Genomic DNA, 24,325 nt, shown 5'->3' on the forward strand with positions numbered 1-24,325 from the left:
GACTGTGATGCTTTTAATTCTGTGGGTTTTCTGTAACTTGTAAACTCCCTGGGATCTCATGATGATGCTTAAGGGACACTGGGAAGTAGCGTGTTGTTTTTCTGTGAACTCGTGCTCCGTTTGGCAGTTTTTAAGACATCCATATCTGCACTTAGATTCAGCAAGTCATTCTCGTGGCCACGCTCAGCTTCTCCTCCGAGATTCGTGAAATGCACCTCAGTAGCTTTTGTTTAATGTTGCTGACAAACACCAACAATCATATCTCATCATCCTCTAATGTGACCCTTGTGAAGGAAAAGAAAACAATTTGGCTTATATATTTATATATTTAAAATAGTTTAGAAAAAAAATGGTGTACAAAGAATATTTCATCTTTTTGTTAGAGTCTTACCAACTTACAGTCTATCCCAAGAAAAGAAAAAATCTGATATTTGTCAATAAAATCTTCCAAAGAAGATGCTGTGTAAAATATAAGAATAAAAACAATATTTAATGGTTTGAAAAATTCTCAAACCCCTATTTTATATACAATATAGGAAACTCATCAGATGTTTAAAGTTTGGGAGATTTACCATAAAAGGAGGTAGTCTTGAGTTTGAGTGCAGCAACAAAACTCCAGCAAGTTGGAACAGGGTGACGTTTCCAAACTTCAACACTTTCATTGTATCCTGTTTTTATTTACATTTTACACGTCCCAAGTTTAGTTTTGTTTTTTGGGGGGAATCAGGATTGAAAATTGATTGTATTTGTCCTCTGCCCCCCTTTTCTTATGCATCAGTGGTGATGTAATGTGAAGGATACCAGTTACATCAGCCTTGGCCGTTTCTTCTGTTATTTTTGTATGTCCTACCCTGAAAACAGATGTGTGACTGTGGTAACTGACGGCATGTTAAGTAACAATCTTTCTCCTCCCTCCTCCCAGCTTCCAGCTGACAGTAGAGATGTTTGACTACCTGGAGTGTGAGCTCAACCTCTTTCTGGGTGGTAAGTTATTCTGGTGCGGCTGTCTGCGACCAGCTGTGCTTATCTGATATCACACACAGGCCAATCGATGACCACGAGTGCACCTTTTCTTCCGCAGACAGGAAGCCACTTTCAGACTGATAACTGTGCTAGCTGTGTGTAATGATGCACAGAAGCTGCAACACAAAGATGTGAACTGAAATGGACCGTGACACCAGACTCGCTGATCTGTGCCCTGTTGTTGTCTGACTCAGTCAAGTGTGGATTAAGTTAAAAATAGACAACTAGGATGTGACCTGGAGCTCAGGAGAAATGCCTGGAAAAGTTGTGTGTTTCCACTCATGAAGGATGAGGAGGAAATTACATTCGGGTTTCTGTTTATCAGGCTCTGCTTTTTGGATCCTGATGATGTCACGTCCTCCTCCTCCTCCTCCTTTCCATAAAAATGAATCTGACTTGCCTAAAAATAAAATCTCTTGGTCAACTGTTACTAATATGGCTTGATGTTTCTCTGGGTTTGATGCCATCTTTGACCACATTACCAATTAATCTTACGAAAACAAACAGAACTGCAGTCTAAAGTGCTTCACACCCAAATCTGAGTTTCTTTCTCTGGTCTGGTTTAAAAGCATTGCGTCATCCGTGGGTGAGGAGGTGTGTGTATATGTGTGTCTGTGTGTGTGTGTGTGTACGCTGTAGCACACAGGAAGCCACGCCTGCACTGCACAGAGTCTCTCAGGGCCTGATTTGGGCAATGATGTGAGCAGGGCATATGGGGAAAAAAAGTGGTGCGTAATGATGGAGTCAGACAGTCCAGTCAGTTTTCACGTTGCTGCTCCCGTCACGGCTCCACCTTAAGCCTTCAAACCCTCTTCCTGCCTTTTAATTATTTTTTTTTATAAAGAGTAAGTTGTGTCTGTGTGTGTTGTTTCTAGATTATTATTTTGGTTAAATGCTAGAAAGGCAGTGGAGATGGATTATGGAATATTCCTGATGGAGCCTTGTACGTGCACAGGAGTGTGTGTGTGTGTGTGTGTGTGTGTGTGTGTGTGTGTGTGTGTGTGTGTGTATTTATGCAGCCACGGCCTCTCACAAGTCTGTGCCTCTGTGTCCTTGCAGTGTTCAGTTCGCTGGACATGTCGCGGTCGGTGTCGGTGACGGCGGCGGGTCAGTGCCGCCTTGCTCCCCTCATCCAAGTCATCCTGGACTGCAGCCACCTGTACGACTACACCGTCAAGCTGCTGTTCAAGCTGCACTCCTGTGAGTCGCGCAGCACCGCTGCTCCAGCTGCTCCAGCTGCTCCGCTACATTTGTAGTGAATTAGAACAAATATTCAGCAGATATATGTAAAAATGTACAAATAAAATAAAAACCATAGCTGCAGCGGGTGTTAGTTTGATTGTCAGAAATGATTTGTCATTTGTACATTTTGTTTTAAAATTGTCTAAAGAAAAAAAAAATCTAACATTTCCAAAGCCTGAAAGGATGTCTGACAAGCCAACACAAAAAATGAAAATAAAAAAGTTGTTGTTTTACTTTCCAAGTATTAAAATAAAACACATGACATAAAAAAGGTTAGAAGCAATTTTTCATCTTTGTCTCATCTGATGCACAGATGTGTAAATGCAAATTAGCCCCGCCTCCATATCGACGACCCCCTCACCCACAGGTGCTCACAGTCGATTGTTCAAACACTCATGGCTCAACTAATCTCGAAAGTGCATATCGTGATGAAAATCATCTAGAAAACTGTCACAAATTGTTACCTGAGAAATCTCTCACCTTGCAAGTTGACCGAGTTGACTCCCTAGATTTGTTTCATGTGAGCGCCTGTGTAAATGAAGCTGTTACTGGGAGGGTATTTTGTTTGTTGCAGCTCCAAGATGGAAATGCTCATCCATGCTTGTGACTGCCTCAGCTGCCATCTGCTGTGAAAGAAACAGGGGCTAGATTTGACAACTTATGTGCAAAAACGCAGTGGCTCTGGTCTTAGTGTTCATTTTAATTACAACTAAAAGAAAAGAAATCAAACATGAGTGTCGCTATGTCGCTTAAATGGCTTTGACACACAGCGTAACCGAGAAAATCTGTCTGCATCCAAGAACAGCTCGTACAGTCTGCTGTCTCTAACTGCACAAGCTTCGTCTGTCCCGCAGTGCAGACAAAATAAGTGAGAATACTTCAAATCTGCGACACTTTAAATGTGCAATTTTTTTCTTCTACTTTGAAAAGGTTTTTAAACCTAAATGTTTAGACTTTCTTGATGGATTCAGCTCAGTATCAGAAACCTTTTTTATTTTTTGCTTTCACTTTCCAGCTTTTGTGCATTTATTTTTTCATCGAATTCCCCCATACGTAGGGGTTTTTGCACATTTATTTATTTTTTGATTGTGTGTTTATCAGTGTGTGCATAATTGGTGAACACTTGTGCCAGCGCTGATGGGTTTGTGTTGTGTGCGTGCTCGCAGGCCTTCCAGCTGAAACTCTCCAGGGCCACAGAGATCGCTTCCAGGAGCAGTTTAAGAAGTATGAAGTTCACTTGCAGTCACAAACTAACAGCAAGTTCAGACACAGTTGCTCTGAACTCTCTGACTGTTATTTAACTCTTTTTTGCTGTTTAAAACTATTTTATACTTTTATGCTTTTGGCCCATTTTTTGTCTTTCACCTGTGTTTATATTTCTCTTCTTGGTTTCAGACTAAAGAGTTTGTTCTACCGCTCCAGCAACCTGCAGTACTTCAAGAGGCTCATTCAGATCCCACAGTTGCCTGAGGTGAAGAACGCCCTCCCCGCATTTTACATTTTCCACATTTAAAACTTCACCTTTTGTGGACTTCACCAACAAGCAACAGCAGCACATGCACGCATTTGTGTAAATGTATCATGTAACCATTTACTTCTCCTCCATCGTTTTCCTGCTCGGACATCCTTGGTGCATTTTTCAGCTGTGAAACACAGCCACCTCATGCGGGCAATTGCCATCAAATTAAACATAATTTATCCAAACAAAGTGTTGAGGGAACAGAAAACAAAGTTAAACCTGCACTGGTGAATGCAGAGAAAATCCTGCAGGGCATTTTGGTTTGACTGCTCATTGAAGGAATAAATTTCAATATTCATATTTACTTTTCTTTTTTTTAATTTTATTTTACACATTTTTTTAAATCAATAATCATCTCAAACACCCAAGGATTTTTTAAATGTCTATTCCTACTACTCATCATAAACTAAACTTGCTAAACATCACTGAGCAGTTGCTTACAAATCAACATCCCCATCCGCCGCATAGCAAGAGGGCTACTTCTTTCATAAAAACAATCTTTTTGATTCTTGCAGAATCCTCCCAACTTCCTGCGTGCGTCAGCTCTGTCCGAGCACATCAGCCCCGTGGTGGTGATCCCCGCCGAGTCGTCGTCCCCCGAGTCGGAGCACATGGTGGAAACGGACGACCTGGTGGACATGGATGTCCCGGTGCTGCCGGTGAGCGCACAAGACCAGGGGCCTCATGTACTAAGAGTGCGTGGATTTCAACTTGAATCCGTGCGTGGAATTAACAAGAACGCAAAAATTCATATGTACAAAGCTGTGCGTTCGCCCAAATCCACGCAGGTTTCTCTGTACATCCCAATCAGCGTGGATTTGAGCGCACATGCGGGAGCACAACACTCCGCCCCGTCTCCTCCCTCAAATATGTTTGAATATGATAATGAAGATAATTGTCCATTAAAAACTGCTCATCACAAGAAATGTGCAAAAACAGGTAAAACAAATAAAAAAAGAAAACATCGGCTGTGTCGGACTCCAGTCCTAGGGCCGGTGTCCCTGCAGGTTTTAGATGTTTCCCTGCTTCATTGCACCATGATACAAGTGACTGTGTCATCAACAGAACTATCCAGACTTTGATGACAAGTTGGTGACGATGATTAATTAGAATCAGGTGTGTTAAAGCAGAGAAACATCTAAAACATGCAGGACACCGGCCCTTCTGGGATTCAGTTTGACACCTACATTATGGTGTTCTTTGCTTTGCGTTGCGTTCCGTGAAGAGTTGTGGTTTTATTATGATCGTACGGGTACGGGTACCAGAATGTTTGGTGGATCAAAAACGGTTTCTCGGATTAAGACCAATGCACACGTTTATTGAGTCTTATTATGGATGTCCGCGATCACCTCTCTCATAAGTATAACAATGTGAACAATATACAATTTATATTTAAAACATGAAGCATTACGATCTGATTCCTCTGCTGCAGAAATAAAGACAATTTGTGCCGACGGGATTATCGAGGTGCAAACGTGAGAAATAAAGAGCAAAGTTGCTGTAACTCGGAGTGTTTCATCCGCAGGAGGAGAGACCGGTCTAGATCCCTGTGTCGTGCCAAAAAGTGATTGCCTCCCAGAATCTGATTTCTCCCCTGAAAATGGGTCTTTTTACCTGCCAAAAATTGATTGAAGGCCAAATACAGTTAATGAAAAGTTGTTTCTGCCTAAATATTACTTGATCTCATTCTTGAGTTTCATAATCTGAAACTCTGACGTTTTAGCGCTGTCGTTCAGCGGGCTGCTGTGCGCGCTCCCGCGGCCACAAATCAGAAGAAATCAGATTCTGGCAGGCAATCACTTTTTGGCACAACACCACCGGTCCATCACGGGAGAAACACTTTCTGGATCCTGCAGAACCTGCAGCCGACCCCATATCAGACTCTGAAAGTTGCCTAAACATTCAATAAAAACGTATTTCATGCTGAATCACATCAGTTCGCAACCAACCCTTCCGTGACACCTTTTTTTATTTAAGACATCTTTACAGAACCGGTTTTTGCCGCAAAATGTATTTTAATGTTTTTCTGTCCAGACACAGTTATGGGATGTTTTAGGATCTGGCTTTAATCTCCAGTACTCGTCCCATACGGTCGTCATGACGACGGATATGTCCGACCTGCAGCTCCAGCTGAAGCATCATGTTGGTCTGAACCGGAGCAGCTGGTCCAGTTCAGGACAGAGATCCAGGAGGATCCTCTTGGTACCTGAACCAGCTGATGGTCCAGTCTTAGTCCTGGACCAGCAGATCAGTCTGGTCCCTGAGGACTCGCTCCTGATCCTGCATCAGCAGGTTCCTCTAACGGAGCCAAAGCTCCATCAGGATTTGCAGGTTCCATCGTTGAGCTCCTGCCTCTAGTTGTTTGTTCAGATCATGTGGTTGATTGTGAGATTGTTGCAGCTCCACTCTTGTTTAATTTATCTGGTGATGTCGGGACTGTCGTGTCCTTCACGTGGTCGTGAACTGATTGTTGACGTTAAGTTTCCTCATATTCTGCACTTCACTGCATCACCAGTGAGGGTCGCCAACGGACAAAACCTCAGAAAAGTGCGTACAAAAGCCTTAATGTGTGAGTGACGGACCGCAACTTTATACGTTCACGTCATTCTTTGTACATCTGACCGTGAGCGTTGAAAGTGGCGTACGCACGTTTTTTGTGCGCCGCACTCTTAGTACATAAGGCCCCAGGTTTTGTAGCTATCTGGCCTTCTGGCTTGTTTGTGAGCTCTTGCATTTTCAAGCCAATGTTTGATGGGAAGGATAAACTTACCTTGGAAGAAAGAAAAGTCTATAAAACAAAATGATTAGACTTGAGAACTACAGCAGCACTAAGTCATAGGCCCTGTTCAGACCTGGTATTAACATCCTTCCTGAGAGCTCAATCACAAGTGGACAAGTGCCTCTAAGTACGTCTGTTCACACGTGGCATTAGTGCGTCCTCAAAAGCATCTTGATTGACTGTTGGCGTTTGGATCTCACATCATTTCTGCTTGAAAAGATGAAATGCATTATTTTTATTTATTTATTTTTTTTACTTTTGGGAGACAGAAACCCGTTATGGTTCACATGTGGCCCAGAAAATAATCTGAGTAATCAGATCTTGATGAATCAAGCACCTGCCTGGGTGTTTTTATACCTGAAGTTAAGGTTGTCCGCTGCTGATCGAATGACTCAGGACAGATATTAATACCATGTCTAAACTATTTCCATCCTTCCTTCAACTACTTTACTACATCAGTAAAAAATCCTTCAAATCCTATCTTGAATATTTACACTTTGTTTGCATAAATACCAACCTCTTTGTGTCTGGTTTTTTTATACATTAGGCACCACAGGAGACCAAGTTCGACGATCTGTTTGGCACTTCAGCCGCTGTTGATCCCTTCAACTTTAACAGTCAGAACGGCATGCGCAAGGATGACAAGTAAGTTTCATGACGGGAACTTACTGATATTTGTCCCAGGTGGATTATAGATTTCATCATCATTTAAAAAAAAAAAAAACAACAAGAACAATCCACAACATGGAAAAAATGAGCCAGTGCAGGGCTGCACCAAGGTCGGCACTTTACTCTAGTGAAATGATAGCTTGTTTTGGATGTTTGAACATCTTAGCCCCTCCCACCTGAACTCAGCACGAGGAGATTTCCTGTTTGGCCATTTTACTGCACATTTTAATGGGTGGTCTTGGAAGGTTTCAGATATCTAACTTTGGTCCTGTAACGTTTGTCATACTTTCTAAATGTCTGAAAATCCTCTGTACCGGTTCCAGTGGAGATTTAAGGAGAAACGTGTGGCCTATGAATAAGATTCAAAATCGCTCACGTTGATTTGTCTCCTCCCTGGCTGCTCAACTGGTTGCGACCAGGAGTTGGTTATTTGTTTGAACCACAAAATTAGCCCATAATCAAGATGTTTTGCAGCTTTAACAATCATTTATTTTAATTAGAAAGGCATAACGGACAATTATTTCTGAAGATTGGAAAAGATTTGGCCTGAAAAACTTTTCAAACCTTTTGTGTAACCATGTTGGAGTAAAAAAAACCTAAAAAAAAACATCATGGTGTTTCTCTCTGGTGGTAATCTACCATAGCTCTAACACGGTTTGATAATGGCAGAAAAGATTAAAACAAATCTTATGCTTTATATTGAGATTACTATTTTAACAAAATGACTCCTGTAATCTATCTATCTATCAGAAATATAGTTGTTTTCAAAAATATGTGTTTAAACCAGAGTGTTGACCTCATTCATTCATTCATTCGTTCATTCATTCATACATTCATTCATCTTGGCTGAAACAAAATAACTAAACAACCTGGTAATTAAGAATATAAATGACACAGCCTCGTGTTGAGCTCATTGGTTGAACATGGATTCACCTTTTACCTAATTTGTGCATGTGGTTCAGAAGCTGCAGACACAAAGACTGGTATATTTCAAATCATCCTGCTATCCCTTTAACTGAAAAACAACTAAAACATTATACCCTTGTGGAAGTAATGAAATAAAACAGTCAGTTGATGCATTGATAACTGCTTGGTCACCGTGGTAACCGTTATTGACAAACATTCGTAGACATAGCTGCCACTAGAATCACTAGGTGCCCTAAACTTGACCTCTTGGAACAATCTTACCATTCAGTATGTTTCCCACATTAGTTCTGTCTGGCTCTGTACAGGACTGAAAAAAAGGACAGTCTGCTTCTGCTGCATTGCTACTCTTAAATAAGTACCTAGTAATACCTAGGGCTGGGTATCCATTCAAATGTCAAGAATCGATTCGATTCCGATTCTTAATATTCAGAATCGATTATCATGATTTGAGTCGATCCGATTCAATATTGATCTGGCTTAGTGTTATTTAAAATGTTTTTTGAGCTGTTGCCTGAATTATATGACTGTAAAATAACTAGTGAAATAATAATTTCACAATAATTATTGTGAAATAACTAAGAAATAAATAACTCAAACAGGCCTTTCAATATCCATTTAAAGTGCAAAAAAGAAAGAAATTGCAACAGTTCATGCAGTAAACAAATCATTTTAGCTTATCTAATTTATTCTGTCACCACGCACACATATTGCCATGAAGCACCTGGCATTTTTCAGAAGTGTCATGACAAACTGTGTGTCCGACTACTGGGATTAAAGTTCACCTGGCGAAAATGTATTTATTTATTTATAAATAAATACATTTAAAAAAAAAATCTTTTCATTGATGATGTTGCATCAATTGATGCTATCAGTTTTCTCTGACTGAATCATACTCGGAAAGATTTTTTTTCAGCTAATCATGAGCAAATAATACAGTTTCATAAATCAGTGAGTTCATGCATGGCACAAAATGGGTAGGATGAAATCTGATGAAAATATACAGAAAACTTCTATATGCTGGGCACGGTGGCGCAGCTGGTAGTGTTAGAAAGGGCCTTTCTGTGTGGAGTTTGCATGTTCTCCCCCTGTTCCTTGGGTAGCTAATGTTCTCTACCCTCACAAAAACATGCAACAGTCCTGGGCTATACATGCCCCCTCTGGCCAATCGGGGTGCCAGATGGGGTGGGGAGGATCTGGCCGGAATAACGTGATCTTTCTACTACGTCCGGCTGGAGAAACCCCACCCTGTCTGGTGAAAAGAAGCGGCCTGCTCACTCCTCAGGTTAAGGAGGAGACCTGAGCTCAGAGCAGGGCCCTCCCGGGGTTGGTAGAGGGAGCAATGCCCAGGACTGTAGCTTAGGTAGGAGCACTGGGTGATGAAAATGGGAAAGAAATCAGGGATAAAAATATTTAAAAAAAAAAAGAAATCTATCTTCTAAAAGTGAACATTTTAAATTGTTGTTCCCAAAAGTAAGTGTTTTATTGGATACGTGTTTGAAAAAATGAGTTAATCACTTGCAAGTGGCTGAGAAGTATAGTAATTAGTGTTGTCCCGATCGATCGGGCCCGATCACGGCATTTTCAAAACATCGGTATCGGCCAAAAAAGTATCGGGACATACCTAGTTATTAATGTTTTTAATATATATTAAATTGTTTTATATATAGTTACATTTAACGTCACTTCCGGCCGGAAGTAAGCAAAACTAACATGGTTTACCTGTTTGAATTGTGAAATTTTATATATGTTCATGTTGCTTTAAGCTGCTGCCATTCATTTCATGCCATTCAGAATGTTGCACTAAGGCAGGGGTATTCAACTAGATTAGGCCGGGGGCCACATCTGCAAAAGGACTGTATGGAGAGGGCCACACTGGGTGCGCGCACAAAGCGCACAGGCGGAAAATGTGGGGGTTTTCAAAATGTATTTTGCACTCAAAGACGAAGATTTATGTATATATAATACATTTGTGCACAGGGATGAGCAGGAGAATATATCTGTCTAGTTTACATATAAATTATGTATTAATTGTCTCCAGATTTAGTCATTGTGAATGTTAAATATAATATTCAGATAAAGAAATATTATTTTAAATGCAAGTTCATTTTGAAACCATGCATTGTGCAAACTTAATGAAGTTGATATTGACCTACTTTTAATAAAACACGCCATAATGACAAAGCACCACTTTCCACCAAGATTTCCTTATTTGAATATTATTTTAAGCATTGAGCACAAGCATTTCAGTCCATAGTAGCCAGTTTGATGTTATAAATAATAAAAACCATAAGCTCCTTTTATTTAAGACATCTGTGCATTATATCAGCAAAACAAAACAATCGCATGAAATTATAGGAGGCTTAGAAGTCCATCTGAAATGCAAAGTCTGAAAAATTTCAGGCCAATCCTAGAAGCCTAAAGATATAAACAAGTCCTCTATACAATAGAGGTTAATAACAAATAATGTGACAAACATTATCACTGTGCAACACTGGCAAAAAATCCGAAGTAGTAAAAAACATCTCCAACAGAGATTAACATAAACACTGTCCAATTAATCATTAACCAACTGAAAAGGCTACGAAGCATCTTAAACATTTATTAATCAACAAAATGCGATATGTAAACCATGTTAGTTTCGCTTACTTCCGACCGGAAGTGACGCCGTCCGCCGACGATGGGGCGGCCGATCGATCGGGACAACACTACTTTCCCCGCCTTTTTTAAAATATGACCAGGGGCCAAATAAAAGCTCCTGGCGGGCCGCCAATTGAATATCCCTGCACTAAGGTTAGGCCAAAAAGTATTTTAATTTTCTTGTGTGTTTTAGTTTACAATTTCATGTTTTTACATTTTGTGGCACGAGTGCTGATAAGTTTTGTTGAAATATATGTCCATGTTGTTCTCCAATGGACAATAAAAGAAACGATAAAAGAAATGTAACTGATCGGGAAAAAGGGAGCCAAAAAAAGTGAACGGATCGGGAAAAATCGGGATCGGCAGATACTCAAACTCAAGTGATCGGGATCAGATCGGGAGCTAAAAAATCCTGATCGGGACAACCCTAATAGTAATGCAGTTTTAGATTTGAAAAATGTTTTGATTAATATTGTGTCTGTATAAACTAGAGACCGTCTGATCGAGCAGCTCACGAAGGAGATCCAGGCCCTCAAGGAGGAGCTGGAGTCATTCAGACTGGAGGTAAACACAACTGCACACAAGCATTTTAAAAGGATGGATTTATGGTCACAGCATCTACAGAACATCCTTATATCCACGTTGTGTCCTCTCTTTCTGCCGTGGCGTCTTCACCCAGAGCGGCCGGTTGTGTCAGGCGCTGCGGGGGCGTGTCAGCGAGCTGGAGGCGGAGCTTGCAGAGCAGAGCCACCTGAGGCTGCAGGCGGCTGGAGAGAGCGAGTTCCTGAAGGCCGAGCTGGACGACCTGCGAAGGGTCAGGGAGGACACGGAGAAGGAGCAGCGGAGCCTGACGGAGATTGAGAGTAAAAATGCATTTACTTGGATACAATAGATCCTGTGTTTAGCTTCCACAGAACACAGATATATTGTTTTAAAATTGTTGGACACACTAATGTGTGAGAGAAAATGACCCTTTAGCATGTTTTTAGTGGTCCAGTTTACCTCTAGTGTTATCCACAAATCTTCTTGAAGAGGGCATGTAAAACAAACCTCCTAATAGACACACATTCACAAAAATCCCCCCATGGTGTTAAGCAAAACAATAAGTGGAGGATTAAAAGAATGTCCTCTGGAAAACTGTAAAGTATGTAATAAAGTTTCCTGGGGCACTGGTTTCCTCATCAGAGCTTTTACTGGCGTCTGATGTTTCCTCACCTGCTGTGTTTACCTGTTTTTTTCTTTGTGCGCTTGCCAGAGAAAGCTCAGGCCAACGAGCAGCGCTACACCAAGCTGAAGGAGAAGTACACAGTGCTGGTTCAGAGTCACGCAGACCTGCTGAGGAAGGTGAGAGGAACACCAATTACCTTCAGGGGGCAAAAAAGGAGAACGCAAAAGGACAGCATGTGACTAAGCTTTGAGGTTGAGGTCTGGGCCAGGGGAGGTGTGGGTGGAAAAAACAAGCCATAAAGTCTGAGTTTGTAAACTTAAAAAAAAAATCTAAGAGTTTCTTGTACTTTGAGGAAACAGTTTAATCCAAACGTTGCTGTGGTGTTGAAGGAAATGTCCCTTGAACACCTGGATGTTGATGATAGTATAATCTTTGGCCAAAGTCAAGTTTATTCCTTTGTTGCTACATCCAACGACTAAGTACAATCTGATCCAGTCATTGAACGCAGGCGATATGCCCCATCTATGGTTTGATTTAAAGGGGTTTCTCACATACTTTCAACTTTGTCTTACATCCATTTGCGTCTTTGCAGAACGCAGAGGTTACTCGACAAATGACTGTCGCTCAGGCAGCACAGGATGAAGTGGAGGAAGTAAGAAAAGAAATGCAAGAGAAGGTGAAGGCAGCACAGGACACCGCGGAGAGGCAGGTGAGGACAGCACGAAGGTTTGTTAACAAGCCGAGCAGCTTACAGCTGGCTGCTTTCAGGCCACCGGGGCCAGCCAGGTTCTGACAGATGTCTGACATCTCTCGTTCAGGAGAAGGACCAGGTGGAGCAGCTGGAGGAGCTCCAGAAAGAGCTGGGGTCCACCCGGGCAGAGCTCGACTCCCTCAAGACCACCATGGCCTCGTCACAGCAGGTTACAGTCCTCTCAACCGTATCACGGGTTTCTGGCGTTTTAAGAGGCACCAGCTGCTGCAAAAGAGCACCGAGAGATGAATCACATGATTTTTTTTTTACATGATTAACAGTTCTTGCTGATCATAATGGAGTACAGTCTAAAAATGGGCAGCCGGAGTCGATCTTATTCCAGTCATAATTATTTCATCATCTCATTTACACCTACTTTTGCAGCAGCCGTTGTATGAATCTGCTCGTCCTCAGTTTCAGTTTGTTTTGCTCAGACTTGTGAACAATCTCTGGACCAGGCAGGTTTTCACCTGACTGATTTTTTGTTATCATCAATAGGAAGAAAGAAAAAGTCCTAAACCACACCCTTCTGTTTCATTCACTTTTTAAAACTTCCCTCAAAACCCCTTCTTTATTTCTTTTTTTGTGACAAATCGGATGTGTTAACACGTTGCTGTAAAACCACCAATATAATTCATTAGTTTTCAGGGAGGAGAAATTGTTAAAAAGCCAGCTAAACTATTTTTTGTCCTTTTTTTTTTTTTTAAAGTCCCCTTTTGGTTTGTTTTTGTCATCATTTCACAAATAAGCCAAGTAGACGTCGAGGAAGCCAAGCTGATGTTTGTATCAGCGCCAGCAGACATTTGTTTGGAAAGATGAAGACAAAATGAAAACACAGGAGCAGGAAGATCTTGTCCTCATAGCTGCTAATGTAAACACTGATATTTAGTTCCTATTCTTCTGCTCGCTGCATTAGTGGGGTATTTAATTCCAGGTAACTGACAAAGTGATCAGCTGGAATATATTTATGCGGTTAATTGCTCCAATTCTTGGCTTCAGCACAATTTTATTCTCTCACCTTCGGTGGGCGATATTTTTTCGTGTATCTTTCTTGTCTCCCGGCCTCGCACTTCTGACATCCTATTACTTTGTAGCCCCCGCTTATCATCTCTGTCTCAGTCTGTCTCGCGCACCGCCCACATGTTAGCGTTCCTGTCATGCGTCTCCACTGCCCAGCGCTCTCTGGCTCTTGTCATTAAAATGCTGTTCCTGACACTCATTCACGGTGCCTGTGCCAAGTCTTTGAGCTGTTCCTTCATGTAGAAAACCTGAAACTACTTTCTTGTCTTTTTAACAGTCCCGTAAGGCAAAATTCATCAAAGGATCTGATGCAACTTCCCTCTGTTACTGCACTTTTATGGTTGCTGCACTGCGACTTTAAGTTGGACAACCGTGGCGTCCCCGTTAGTCTGATTGTAGACTTGACCTCAGCTCAGACCTCTCTGGAGACTCCACGGCTCTCCGCAGACTTGCACTGGGACAATGTTGTTGTAACAAATAACTTAGGCTGTTTTTATTGTGAGGTCAGAGAACACTCAACCACATCCTGGCAGCTATGTATCATCTGACCATGTCCTCAAACCTTTTCTTCAAGTTTGTTCGTTTTTTTTGTCTTTTAAAAATAATAATAATAAATATGGTAACTATTTCTGTTTTTCTGCTGCAGACAAGTGAAGTCCTTGGCACTCAACTGGCCAGTCTGCAGTCCGAGAAAGCCGACTTGGTGCAGACCTTGTCGAAGGTGGAGGCGGAGCTTTCGGTGCAGGGGGAGGAGCTACAGCAAGTTCAAAGCTCTTTAGCGACTGAGAGGGAGAGTGGGGTGAAGACGGCCGAAGCCCTGCAGAATCAGCTCAATGAGAAGGTGAACAATTGTCTGGTCTGCTTTAATAGGCTGCAAGAGCTAAAAACTGATTTTGTAGCGCAGTGTGACAACAAAAACCACCAAGTGTGTGTGTGATGGGTTCAAGCGTGTTTGTGTGTGGCTGCAGGAGAGCAGGGAGCAGGCGCTGGAGAGCCAGCTGGTGGCTGCTCGCTGGTCCAGCCTGCAGGGAGCTGTGGAGGAGGCAGAGAAGATCATCCAGGACTCGCTGGCTCAAATAGACGACCCGGCACACGTGAGCTGCACCAGCTCCGCAGGTCGGACGCTCATATTTATACCCTGAAAAGTGCAGCACTGTGCTCGGCCAATAATTACAGCCATGTGAAGTAATGCTCGTTCCTCATCTTTGCAGACTACCTTGCATCTAGATGTCAAGCTGCTTTAGAGTGTTTGAACCGATTACAACTCTCCAGAGAAGCCTTCATGGCTGACAACACAGGTGAGACACAGAAACATATATGCGTGCATGTGGTCATCACACGAGTACATGTGGAAATAGGGTTGCCACCTTTCAGAAATAGAAATAAGGGACGCCCTGATTTCAGCAGCGCAGGAGCCAAAAAAAAGCCCCAAAACTTCTAAACTGAATAAAAATGTGTTTATTTTATATGAAAAAACAAAATGCTTTGATTTAAAGTTTAAAGTGCTTTAATAGCATTGAACTTTCATGACTGTAGAGACAGCCAACCATACTAGCAACTGAAATATCCTACTATTCTATGTATGTCCACATCAGCCCAGATGTATAATATAGCCTACAGGTGAAGGATATGGTGTAAAAGTTAACTTATTTCAATAATTCAACTAGAATATGGTGTAAAAGTTAACTTATTTCAATAATTCAACTAGAATTTGGTGTAAAAGTTAACTTATTTCAATAATTCAACTAGAATATGGTGTAAAAGTTAATTTATTTCAATAATTCAACTAGAATATGGTGTAAAAGTTAATTTATTTCAATAATTCAACTAGAATATGGTGTAAACGTTAATTTATTTCAATAATTCAACTAGAATATGGTGTAAAAGTTAATTTATTTCAATAATTCAACTAGAATATGGTGTAAAAGTTAACTTATTTCAATAATTCAACTAGAATATGGTGTAAAAGTTAATTTATTTCAATAATTCAACCATAATATGGTGTACAAGTTAATTTATTTCAATAATTCAACTTAAAAGGTGAAACTAATATATTACCTAGTCTTATTACATGCAAAGCAAGATATGTTAAACCTTTATTTGTTATAATTTTGATGATGGAATTGTTTATTGATTTCATAAAATATTCTCTAATTTATTTTTTATTTGGAGTTTTCATAAACTGTGAGCCATAATCATCATAACATGATAACAAATAAAGGCTTGAAATATTTCACTTTGAATGTAGTGGGGAAATAATATATTTGTTTCACCTTTAGTTAAATTTACTACGAATGAAGTTTTGCAATATATTCAAATTTTCCGATCTTCACCTGTATATTATGACATCAATAAATAAGAGCATAATATGTGTCCGTATTGGTTCAATACGGAACACAACTTTTAATTCCCAATTCCCAAGCCCTACCTGGAGGTGAAGCCCAAGTCCTCCCTGCTGTCTGGCACACACATATGATGATAATAATAATAATAATAATAACAATAACAATAACAATAATAATAATAATAATAATAATAATAATAATAATAATATATAAAGATCTGGGCACAGACGCAGCAGGTCCTGTTGTCCCGCCACAAAGATTTAGCTGGCCTTAATGTTTCCTGTGTTTTATTTTGTTCATTATTGATAAATTTAGTGTTGATGTGTGTGTGACAGACGTGTGTATGGGGCGTTAATGAAAATACGGGACAAATCGCGTCCCGTATTAGTTCAATAAGGGACGCAACATTTTTTTCTCAAATAAAGGACAATTCCGTATTTTACGGGACGGGTGGCAACCCTATGTGGAAACCAACAATAAGGTGTTTGCTTTCTTACCTGTTTGACCTCCTCAGTTTATATTTCATGCTGAAGAGTGCTTGTGTTGTATAGACTTAAAAAAGGACCTCTTTATACAGTAGAAGTTTGATCTTATTTCTACTATTTTCTGTGGTTTTGTGTTGTGCAGGTGTGTCTGAGCTCGTGCGGGCCGTGAACCAGTGTGGCCACCTGGTGGGAGACACCATCGTTCAGGGTAGTGCCACCTCCCACATGGTGCCTGTGGAGCAAGCTGATGGTAAGAGTGCGTGCGTGCGTGCGTGCGTGCGTGCGTGCCTGCGTGCGTGCTGGCCTGCGTGCGTGTTGCAGACGAAGTAATGAATTGTGCCTCTTGATTTTAATCTGCGGGTGAGTCAGGTTTTTACATGTCCGGACACGTCTGTGATGATGTGCTGCATGTGTTGAGTAAAGGCCAGGCAAGATAAGCTGGAGCTTTTTGTCTGTAATTCACATGGATACACACCCTTTGCAGTCTTGTAAAATAATAAACCGTCTCTTTATCTGAAGGGCATTATAATTTAACTGCACTAAAGAGATCTACCATAAATTTATAACTGATTTAGAGAGACGCAAGAAATACCTCCTATAAAACTGTCTACGTTTTAAAAAAAAAAAAAGAACTCTTTGATTGCTGGTAAAGTTGCAAGTCATTCAAATAATCACACTGATTATCAAACAGATTCTTGTGTTTTCGTTTCCAAGCTACATATTTACATCTTTTGCAGGAGCTCCGTTGGGAGTAGTCGCTATGCGCGACAGGACACACCGCCGTCTACACAACATAGATGCACACAGGCTCACGAAATAAAAGCGTGTGATAAAAGATGAAAATATTAATGTAGCAATCCCTCCATGTCAAAACAGGGAGACAGTGTTCAGTCGTAGCCACTGTCATAACCTGGCTCATAGGCCTTGACAAAAATGGACAACAACACAGCGCAAATAAATATATGCTATTTATTTTAAAGAAAAATACGGCAACGCAAAATAAATCAACTTGTGAGGTGTGGAGGTCAGCATCAGTAGAGTCAGTGTGTGTGAATGTGGAAAATGTGTGGTGCGTGTTGTTAAGAAAAATAGAATCAAAACCAAGCAAATGAATGGCTGGCAGGGAAGAGAGAGCCACACTGAAGGCAGGGAGGTTTTCTAGACTGGAACACTGTAATACTGTAGTACTGTAGTACTGTAGTACTGTAGTACTGGGCCCAGGTGCTCCAAATCAGCCCAATCAGCTCATCTCACTCAAATCTCCTCAAAGACAAATAGAGAGAGAGTTAGGCACGCCCACAATTAGACAGGGTCATCATCCCCCACCCCATAAAGTCGGAGTCCCAAAGGGATCACCGGCACTCCAACACCCGCTCCTAAAATACAAAATATAAACAATTTAAATTATTTAATATAAACAATTTAAATTACTTAAAAGATCAAAAAAAAAACAATTTTCACCTTTTCGTGGTTTTCATCCTGTTGGATCCAGCAGGTTGCTTTCACTCTCCTCCCTCCATCACGTTCATGTCCTTGTCACCTGTTGTGTTGGACGGATTTCTCCTGTGGGGTCATCTGCCATCACATCTAAGTAAAAGCTCAACCTTATTACAGTTATTATGGTCATGCACCAATATGGTTTTGGAGAGTGGTTTTTTTCACATTCCCTCATGCGTTTTTTTTTTTTTTTTTTTGTCATGGCAGTGCAATTTTCTTTTCTTTTTATAATATCACACACAAACACACACACACACACTGATGACGGCACTGGAGGCAGCGTAGGGTTCAGCATCTTGCCCATTGACATTTCAACATGAGGACTGCGAGGCCATGAATCAAACCACCAACTTTCAGGTTGGCAGGCGACTGCTGAACGCCGGGAAACTTTCCAGACTCTGCCCCGTAATGCAATGCGCAACCACTGCAGTCAGCTGCCACAACAAAGATGGAAACCAGCAGACAACAGTACTCCGTGCTCTAGTTTACTGGCACTGTAACAAACTGGCCCCGAATGCTGCAGCACACTACAGGTTACATCATCTATGCAATGCTATACTGTGTACTAATGAAGAAGGCAGGAGTACATACCGTGTAGCACATGTAGTACACAGTACTGGGGTTTCCAATCCTCTGTGTTTGAAACACCAGACGTTATTACTGTTGCTGCATCCAAGTGTAACCCAGTACTTTTTTCTCCCTGTGCATGGACGTGTATTGATCCAGTTTGTGTGCATGAAGAAGGGAGGGACCAATTTAATGTGTGTTTCTTGGACAGTGAAAAGTAAAAATGTGAGTGGCTTGCCAAATAGTTTTGGTTGATTGTTAATAAACCCGGAGACATTGTGCCCTTCTCTTTTGTAGGAGCCTTTTTTAACCAAAGAATGTGTTTTTTACTCGGTGGAGCAAAGAAGTTAAACTTTCTATCACTCCCTGAAAAGACGTGTGAATGAATGTGCACACTTGTGTGTTTCCCGTCGGAGGAAAGTAAACTAAGCAAGAAGTAAAAGGCATGCAGCGAGATCGAGGCTGCTTGGCGCCATCCGTGCGCCAGATACCTTCACATTACAGTACTGTTGTATTGAGATCAGAGCTGTTGTATGAAGGAGCTTTAAACTCTTTGACTTCCAGCGTTTTCTGAAGGCTGTAGGTCTTTAGGTAAGATGGACTGCCAGTGGCAGAGTCCAACTAGAGCGCACACTGAGTAATGAATATTAATGGTTAAAAGGTTTGTGGAGATCAGCTCCATGATAGACGACCCAATACATCTCAGCTTTCCAAAGACGCATACATGCATATTATATCAGCGTGTTTCATTACAGACTTAAAAGTAGCACTGAGGTCAGAAACCATGGATACTTTTACAGCCCCCAGGGTGTATTTGTCAACCTCTCAGGACAGGTCTGAATGTGCAGCAGAAGGTGAGGCAGCTGTGTGTAGGTAGAAGACAACGCCCGCCTCAGCCAGCCCTGACGGGAGACAATTTAGGGCTAAAAACAAAATAAGTCTCTATTAAAACAAAATCAGTTCAGTCCCAGTTCAGGGCCTTTATCCACTGGGTGTGAGACGTCAATTGTGGGTAGTCAGTCCCACCCTTTACGGCAGTCTTTATAACACCCAGTAAGCATTGTCCCACGTTGTCCCACAGGTTTTTACATGTATTTTGATGACTTTTGAGTATGATTATGATCCATTACAGACATAAATCGAACAGTCTTGGTAATCTCATGATGCTTCTCTGAAAAATCAGTTGGTTTTTGCCTCTTAATCTCATTATCTTGCTACAGCTTTCGCTTTGTAACCAGAAAAATCATTTACTAATGTTTTCTGTGCAGAATATGAGCCAAAGCATGCTCAAACAGAACAGAGGTGCTTCAGAAGTCATTATTTTTGGCTCTTTTGGGCGGTGGCAAGTCTAAACATGTCCAAATATACTGGATCTCTGGCCAGCAGCCACTTAGTCATAATTTCAAAAGAAAAAAACTGGGTCAAACTGCATTCTGCAGTGGTGAGACCAGTGATCGATGCACAGCGCTGATCCTGCATTTGTCCATTGGCAGCGTGTCTACTTACAGTTTATGCAAACCAGCTGCAGAGGCCCTTACATGGTGCCTTTTTTGAAGTGTTAGTTGATGCCTTTTCGGTTTAATTGACGCTACATCGGCAGCCGCTCGTAGAGCAGATTCATGTCACAGTGCAATGAAGACCTAAGTGCTCATCTCTGATTGGAACGTGATGCCTTGAACACTTGCTGCTCTTATTTTGGTGTGTTTGTGTCATTTACTGCCAGTTGTTTCCTCAGTGTTGACTCGTGCATGTTCCCCCTCTGTCAGTCCTGTCCGAGAGCGTGAAGATGTGCGGCGCAGAAGCTCTGGCTCTGCTGGGGCAGATGAAGCAGCAGGACGGCCTGGCTGCAGCGGACGTGGAAAAGCTGAAGACAGCTCTGGAGGTCATCCTGGCAACTGCAGAGGTCCATACTTCATACATGCTTGGGGTTGTACTGTAAGGGGGTTATTGGAGATGAAATGAGTCACCATCAACTAGGGCTGGGCGATATGAACCAAAAGTCATATCTCGATATTTTCTAGCTGAATGGCGATACTCGATATATATCTCGATATTTTTTCTGTGCCTTAATTGGGGTTTCCCCCAAAGCATTATAGCATCTCTGTTAGCTTCATTTTTTTCTGAGGCAAACCCTTAAAAAAACAGTCAGTTTTAATACAAAGCCTCGTGCCAAATGTCACACAGGTACCTTTATTAACAGAGGTCTGCACAATATCAAAATGTATAAAACAAATGAAATAAAAATAAACTGCCTGCATATATAGAATAAAAATGCTTCTTGAATAAAATAAAACAAATATCCCTTTCCTGCATAACAATTAAATTAAAATTCACTGTGCAATTAATACAATGTAGACAGTAACAGGCAGACTTTTCCACTGAGGTTGACAGTTGTGCAAATAACAAAACATTTGTGCAAATCTCAAATAAAACATTCAAGTCAATTTGTTACAAAATAAGCTATATCAAAATCATTAAAAAAAAAAATGTAAAAAAAGAATTTTTTTTTTTTTTTTTTTTTTTTTTTTTTTAAATCGATATAAACGATATTGTCTCGTACCATATCGTGTTTGAAAATATATCGATATATATTAAAATCTCGATATATCGCCCAGCCCTACCATCAACCCTGACTTTCTCCTGGACTCTTTTGTTCCTTTTAAAATAATTACTGTTGGACGCACTGAATGGTGAATTTTATCTTAATCCTTGGTCATTTGACCTTTCCTGTAGATATTAGTTTGACATTGAGGCAGTATTGCTTTTTCATTGTTTCAGAAACTGCGCCCTCGGGGTCTGGAGCTCCAGCAAGGGGAGCTGGGGGACCTGGTGGAGCAGGAAATGACTGCCACTTCCGCTGCCGTGGAGTCGGCAGCCGCCAGGATAGAGGTGAGTAACTGTGCGTTCTAGCTGGGACCCGTCAGTGTGAAAGCACCGGCCTCGGTTTCACTTCACAACAGCTTTAACTTCATTGTGTCGTGTTTTGTTCCCCTGTTCCTCCTGTCTCCCAACAGGAAATGCTGAATAAGTCTCGGGCAGTTGATACAGGAGTCAAGATGGAGGTCAACGAGAGGTACAACCTGCTTTTTTCTCTGTGAAATCAGCTTTGGTTAATTGTAGGCCCGAAAACCCGACTGACTAAATACAGGCTCTTATCATAGACTCAGCGTATGAATAAGATGCACCTTCTGGCCTGAAAAATAAAGCTAATGCTGCATACAGAAGTCAAATTGTACGGAAGCCCTGATAAAATGACTCTACTCTTTTGAGTTATCATTTCAGTAAACATCTTTTCTGAAAAGTTTATTATTTCAATCACTGATGCTTATTTTTTGAATTATGGGCCCTTTTGAAGTTAAATGCATGAAGACACAACGGGTGGGCGTGCTCTGTAATTCAAATCAAAGATGGCAATTTCCACGATGCTAAGGTCAAGGCTTCGAGCAAAGTTCACAAATTAGTGGGTGCCGTCTTCAGGTGCAGCATCCATCTTATGTACAATATCCCAATATGCTGTTTAGACAGTCAGACACTTTGGTAGTTTTGCATCTGGACGAGCTTAAACTGAGTACAAGAACTACATTTAAGAACAAGATCAACTTCTTTACACTGACAGGAACATCACAATATCCCAAAATAGAAACACAGTCGACCCACCAACAAGCCCTGCTCCCATCTCTGTCTTGGCTTCTCTCACCTGAGTTTGTCTTTCTGCCAAAACCCGAGATGCTGTAAGAATGGAAATGAAGTTGCCTGAATAAATAAACTCTAGGGATGGTGAAAGCAGTATGTCTATCAATGAGGCGCGCCGTGACAGACTGGTGCACCACCTGCCCGATGACAGCTGGGAAACTTTCCAGACGACCTCACGAGCCTGAACGGGAAGGGAAATGGAGATGCTCCTCAGCAAAGTCAGCACAACAGCCACGGGACATTGCAGCACTGTTTCAGACTGTCAGACATTACATTCATACGCAGTAATGCTCCAAGTGTGTAACCCGTTTGCTTTTCTGCGTGGCTCTGTAGTCATTGTAGAAATGAGGTCAGTGGTGCATCAGTCATGCATTGATTCTGCAGAGGCACCTTTTCTGTCTATTTCTGTCTGTTGTATGATCCTCACAAATGAGCGGTGCTTTTCTTTTTACCGCACACCCCTCGTCAGCTAGCACAGCAGCTTGTCCACCTGAAAATGTCTTGGACTCCCATCAAATAGAGACGCTTTGTCACCCTCTGCAGGATCTTGGCCTCCTGCACCGAGCTGATGCAGGCGATCAAAGAGCTGGTGTTGTCTTCGAAAGATCTGCAAAGGGACATCGTGGAGAGTGGGAGGGTGAGCTAAGCTGTTTCATGATTTATTGATCAGAGCAAGAGAATGTGGAGACTCTCAGGAACGGCAGCAGTCTGCTCGTGTGAACATCTAACTCCTCTAAACTCTGTCGGAGGTCTTTCCTCCTTTTTCTGCTGTTCAATAAGCCAAACAACTGATCACCCTTGTGCACATACCTGAGACCTTAATGAGTTTGTTTTGAAATGTGGTGAAATACTTGCTGTTTTGTCCACCAGGGGGCAGCATCCATGAAGGAATTTTATGCCAAGAATTCCCGCTGGACTGAAGGCCTGATGTCGGCCTCCAAAGCGGTTGGATGGGGCGCCACAGTCATGGTGTAAGTGTGGAAACACTCCTGCCCGTTAACATAGAGGTGGAGAAGTGTATTGTGAGCATTCAGGTTTACTTTCTGAAACCAGCTTATCATGAAGGAGGATCTTAATGTAGTAATATAAGTAAATCTATTTACACTTAACACCTTTCAAATCTTGTGTTTCTCACTGTGTTGTCAAGAAGTGGACTTTTTAAATACATGTTTGTTTGTTTCTTGGCTGTGTTGTGTTGTTTCAGGGATGCTGCAGACCTGGTGGTGCAGGGCAAAGGGAAGTTTGAGGAGCTGATGGTTTGTTCACATGAAATCGCCGCCAGCACGGCGCAGCTCGTGGCTGCGTCCAAGGTGAGCCAAGAATGTGCCGTTTTCAGTCGTACATTTATTAGACTAGTGTGATATTGATGACCTGGCATACTTTAAGGACACATGTGGTCTTTTTTTGAGAAGGTGGCCATTTCCTGAGATCTTAATGAGATAAAGCTCCTTTTTAAAACATGCCCTTTCACTTTTTTTCATAAGGGCTTTAAAGTTCACAGCTGGTTGTTCATTAGTTAGTTGTAAAGTGCGGACTGAGAGGGTGTAACTCTTTTGAAATTGGCCTTGCGTCGTCTTACTTGTGAGGTACAGCGAACACAGCACCAGGTGAAGATGAAAACAATGTGTTTTCGGCAACAAATTTTGAATTTTAAGCACAAAGAAACCTTTTCCACAGTCGTCAGTAACGAATGCCAGTCGAGGACTCAGAGTTAAAACCATCGTTCATGTTGCAAATGTCATTATAGTTGCTCCTTTTGGCCCCCAGGTGAAGGCAGACAAAGACAGTGCCAACCTGCACCGTCTGCAGACGGCGTCCCGGGGGGTCACGCAGGCCACCGCCGCGGTCGTAGCCTCCACCAAGTCTGGGAAATCCCAGATTGAAGAGACTGGTGAGTGCACCGCATCTGACAAGTGATTTACGCATCTTTTCTGGCTTTAAATTGTTTATTGTCTGCTGAGGTCTCTGAAAACAAGCCACCAGTTTACAAGTGAATTAAAGGA

General features: G+C 41.6%; 1 protein-coding gene across 1 annotated transcript in view; it reads left to right on the plus strand.

Annotated features, from left to right (window-relative positions):
- Nucleotides 1–24,325, plus strand: part of hip1 (huntingtin interacting protein 1) — a 65,906-nt gene that overhangs the window by 38,164 nt on the left and 3,417 nt on the right. The window contains exons 7-28 of the mRNA XM_061719189.1: nucleotides 923–984; nucleotides 2,083–2,223; nucleotides 3,432–3,489; nucleotides 3,661–3,736; nucleotides 4,300–4,443; nucleotides 7,111–7,208; nucleotides 11,288–11,360; nucleotides 11,476–11,659; nucleotides 12,052–12,140; nucleotides 12,557–12,673; nucleotides 12,783–12,884; nucleotides 14,382–14,576; nucleotides 14,704–14,851; nucleotides 14,947–15,033; nucleotides 16,708–16,815; nucleotides 20,396–20,532; nucleotides 21,408–21,518; nucleotides 21,644–21,702; nucleotides 22,866–22,959; nucleotides 23,193–23,293; nucleotides 23,527–23,632; nucleotides 24,090–24,213. Of these exons, the coding sequence (XP_061575173.1) occupies nucleotides 923–984; nucleotides 2,083–2,223; nucleotides 3,432–3,489; nucleotides 3,661–3,736; nucleotides 4,300–4,443; nucleotides 7,111–7,208; nucleotides 11,288–11,360; nucleotides 11,476–11,659; nucleotides 12,052–12,140; nucleotides 12,557–12,673; nucleotides 12,783–12,884; nucleotides 14,382–14,576; nucleotides 14,704–14,851; nucleotides 14,947–15,033; nucleotides 16,708–16,815; nucleotides 20,396–20,532; nucleotides 21,408–21,518; nucleotides 21,644–21,702; nucleotides 22,866–22,959; nucleotides 23,193–23,293; nucleotides 23,527–23,632; nucleotides 24,090–24,213 (2,414 nt within the window). The remainder of the gene's footprint in view (nucleotides 1–922; nucleotides 985–2,082; nucleotides 2,224–3,431; nucleotides 3,490–3,660; nucleotides 3,737–4,299; nucleotides 4,444–7,110; nucleotides 7,209–11,287; nucleotides 11,361–11,475; nucleotides 11,660–12,051; nucleotides 12,141–12,556; nucleotides 12,674–12,782; nucleotides 12,885–14,381; nucleotides 14,577–14,703; nucleotides 14,852–14,946; nucleotides 15,034–16,707; nucleotides 16,816–20,395; nucleotides 20,533–21,407; nucleotides 21,519–21,643; nucleotides 21,703–22,865; nucleotides 22,960–23,192; nucleotides 23,294–23,526; nucleotides 23,633–24,089; nucleotides 24,214–24,325) is intronic.

The sequence above is a fragment of the Cololabis saira genome, chromosome 4, assembly GCF_033807715.1.
Source record: "Cololabis saira isolate AMF1-May2022 chromosome 4, fColSai1.1, whole genome shotgun sequence".
Taxonomy (NCBI): domain Eukaryota; kingdom Metazoa; phylum Chordata; class Actinopteri; order Beloniformes; family Belonidae; genus Cololabis; species Cololabis saira.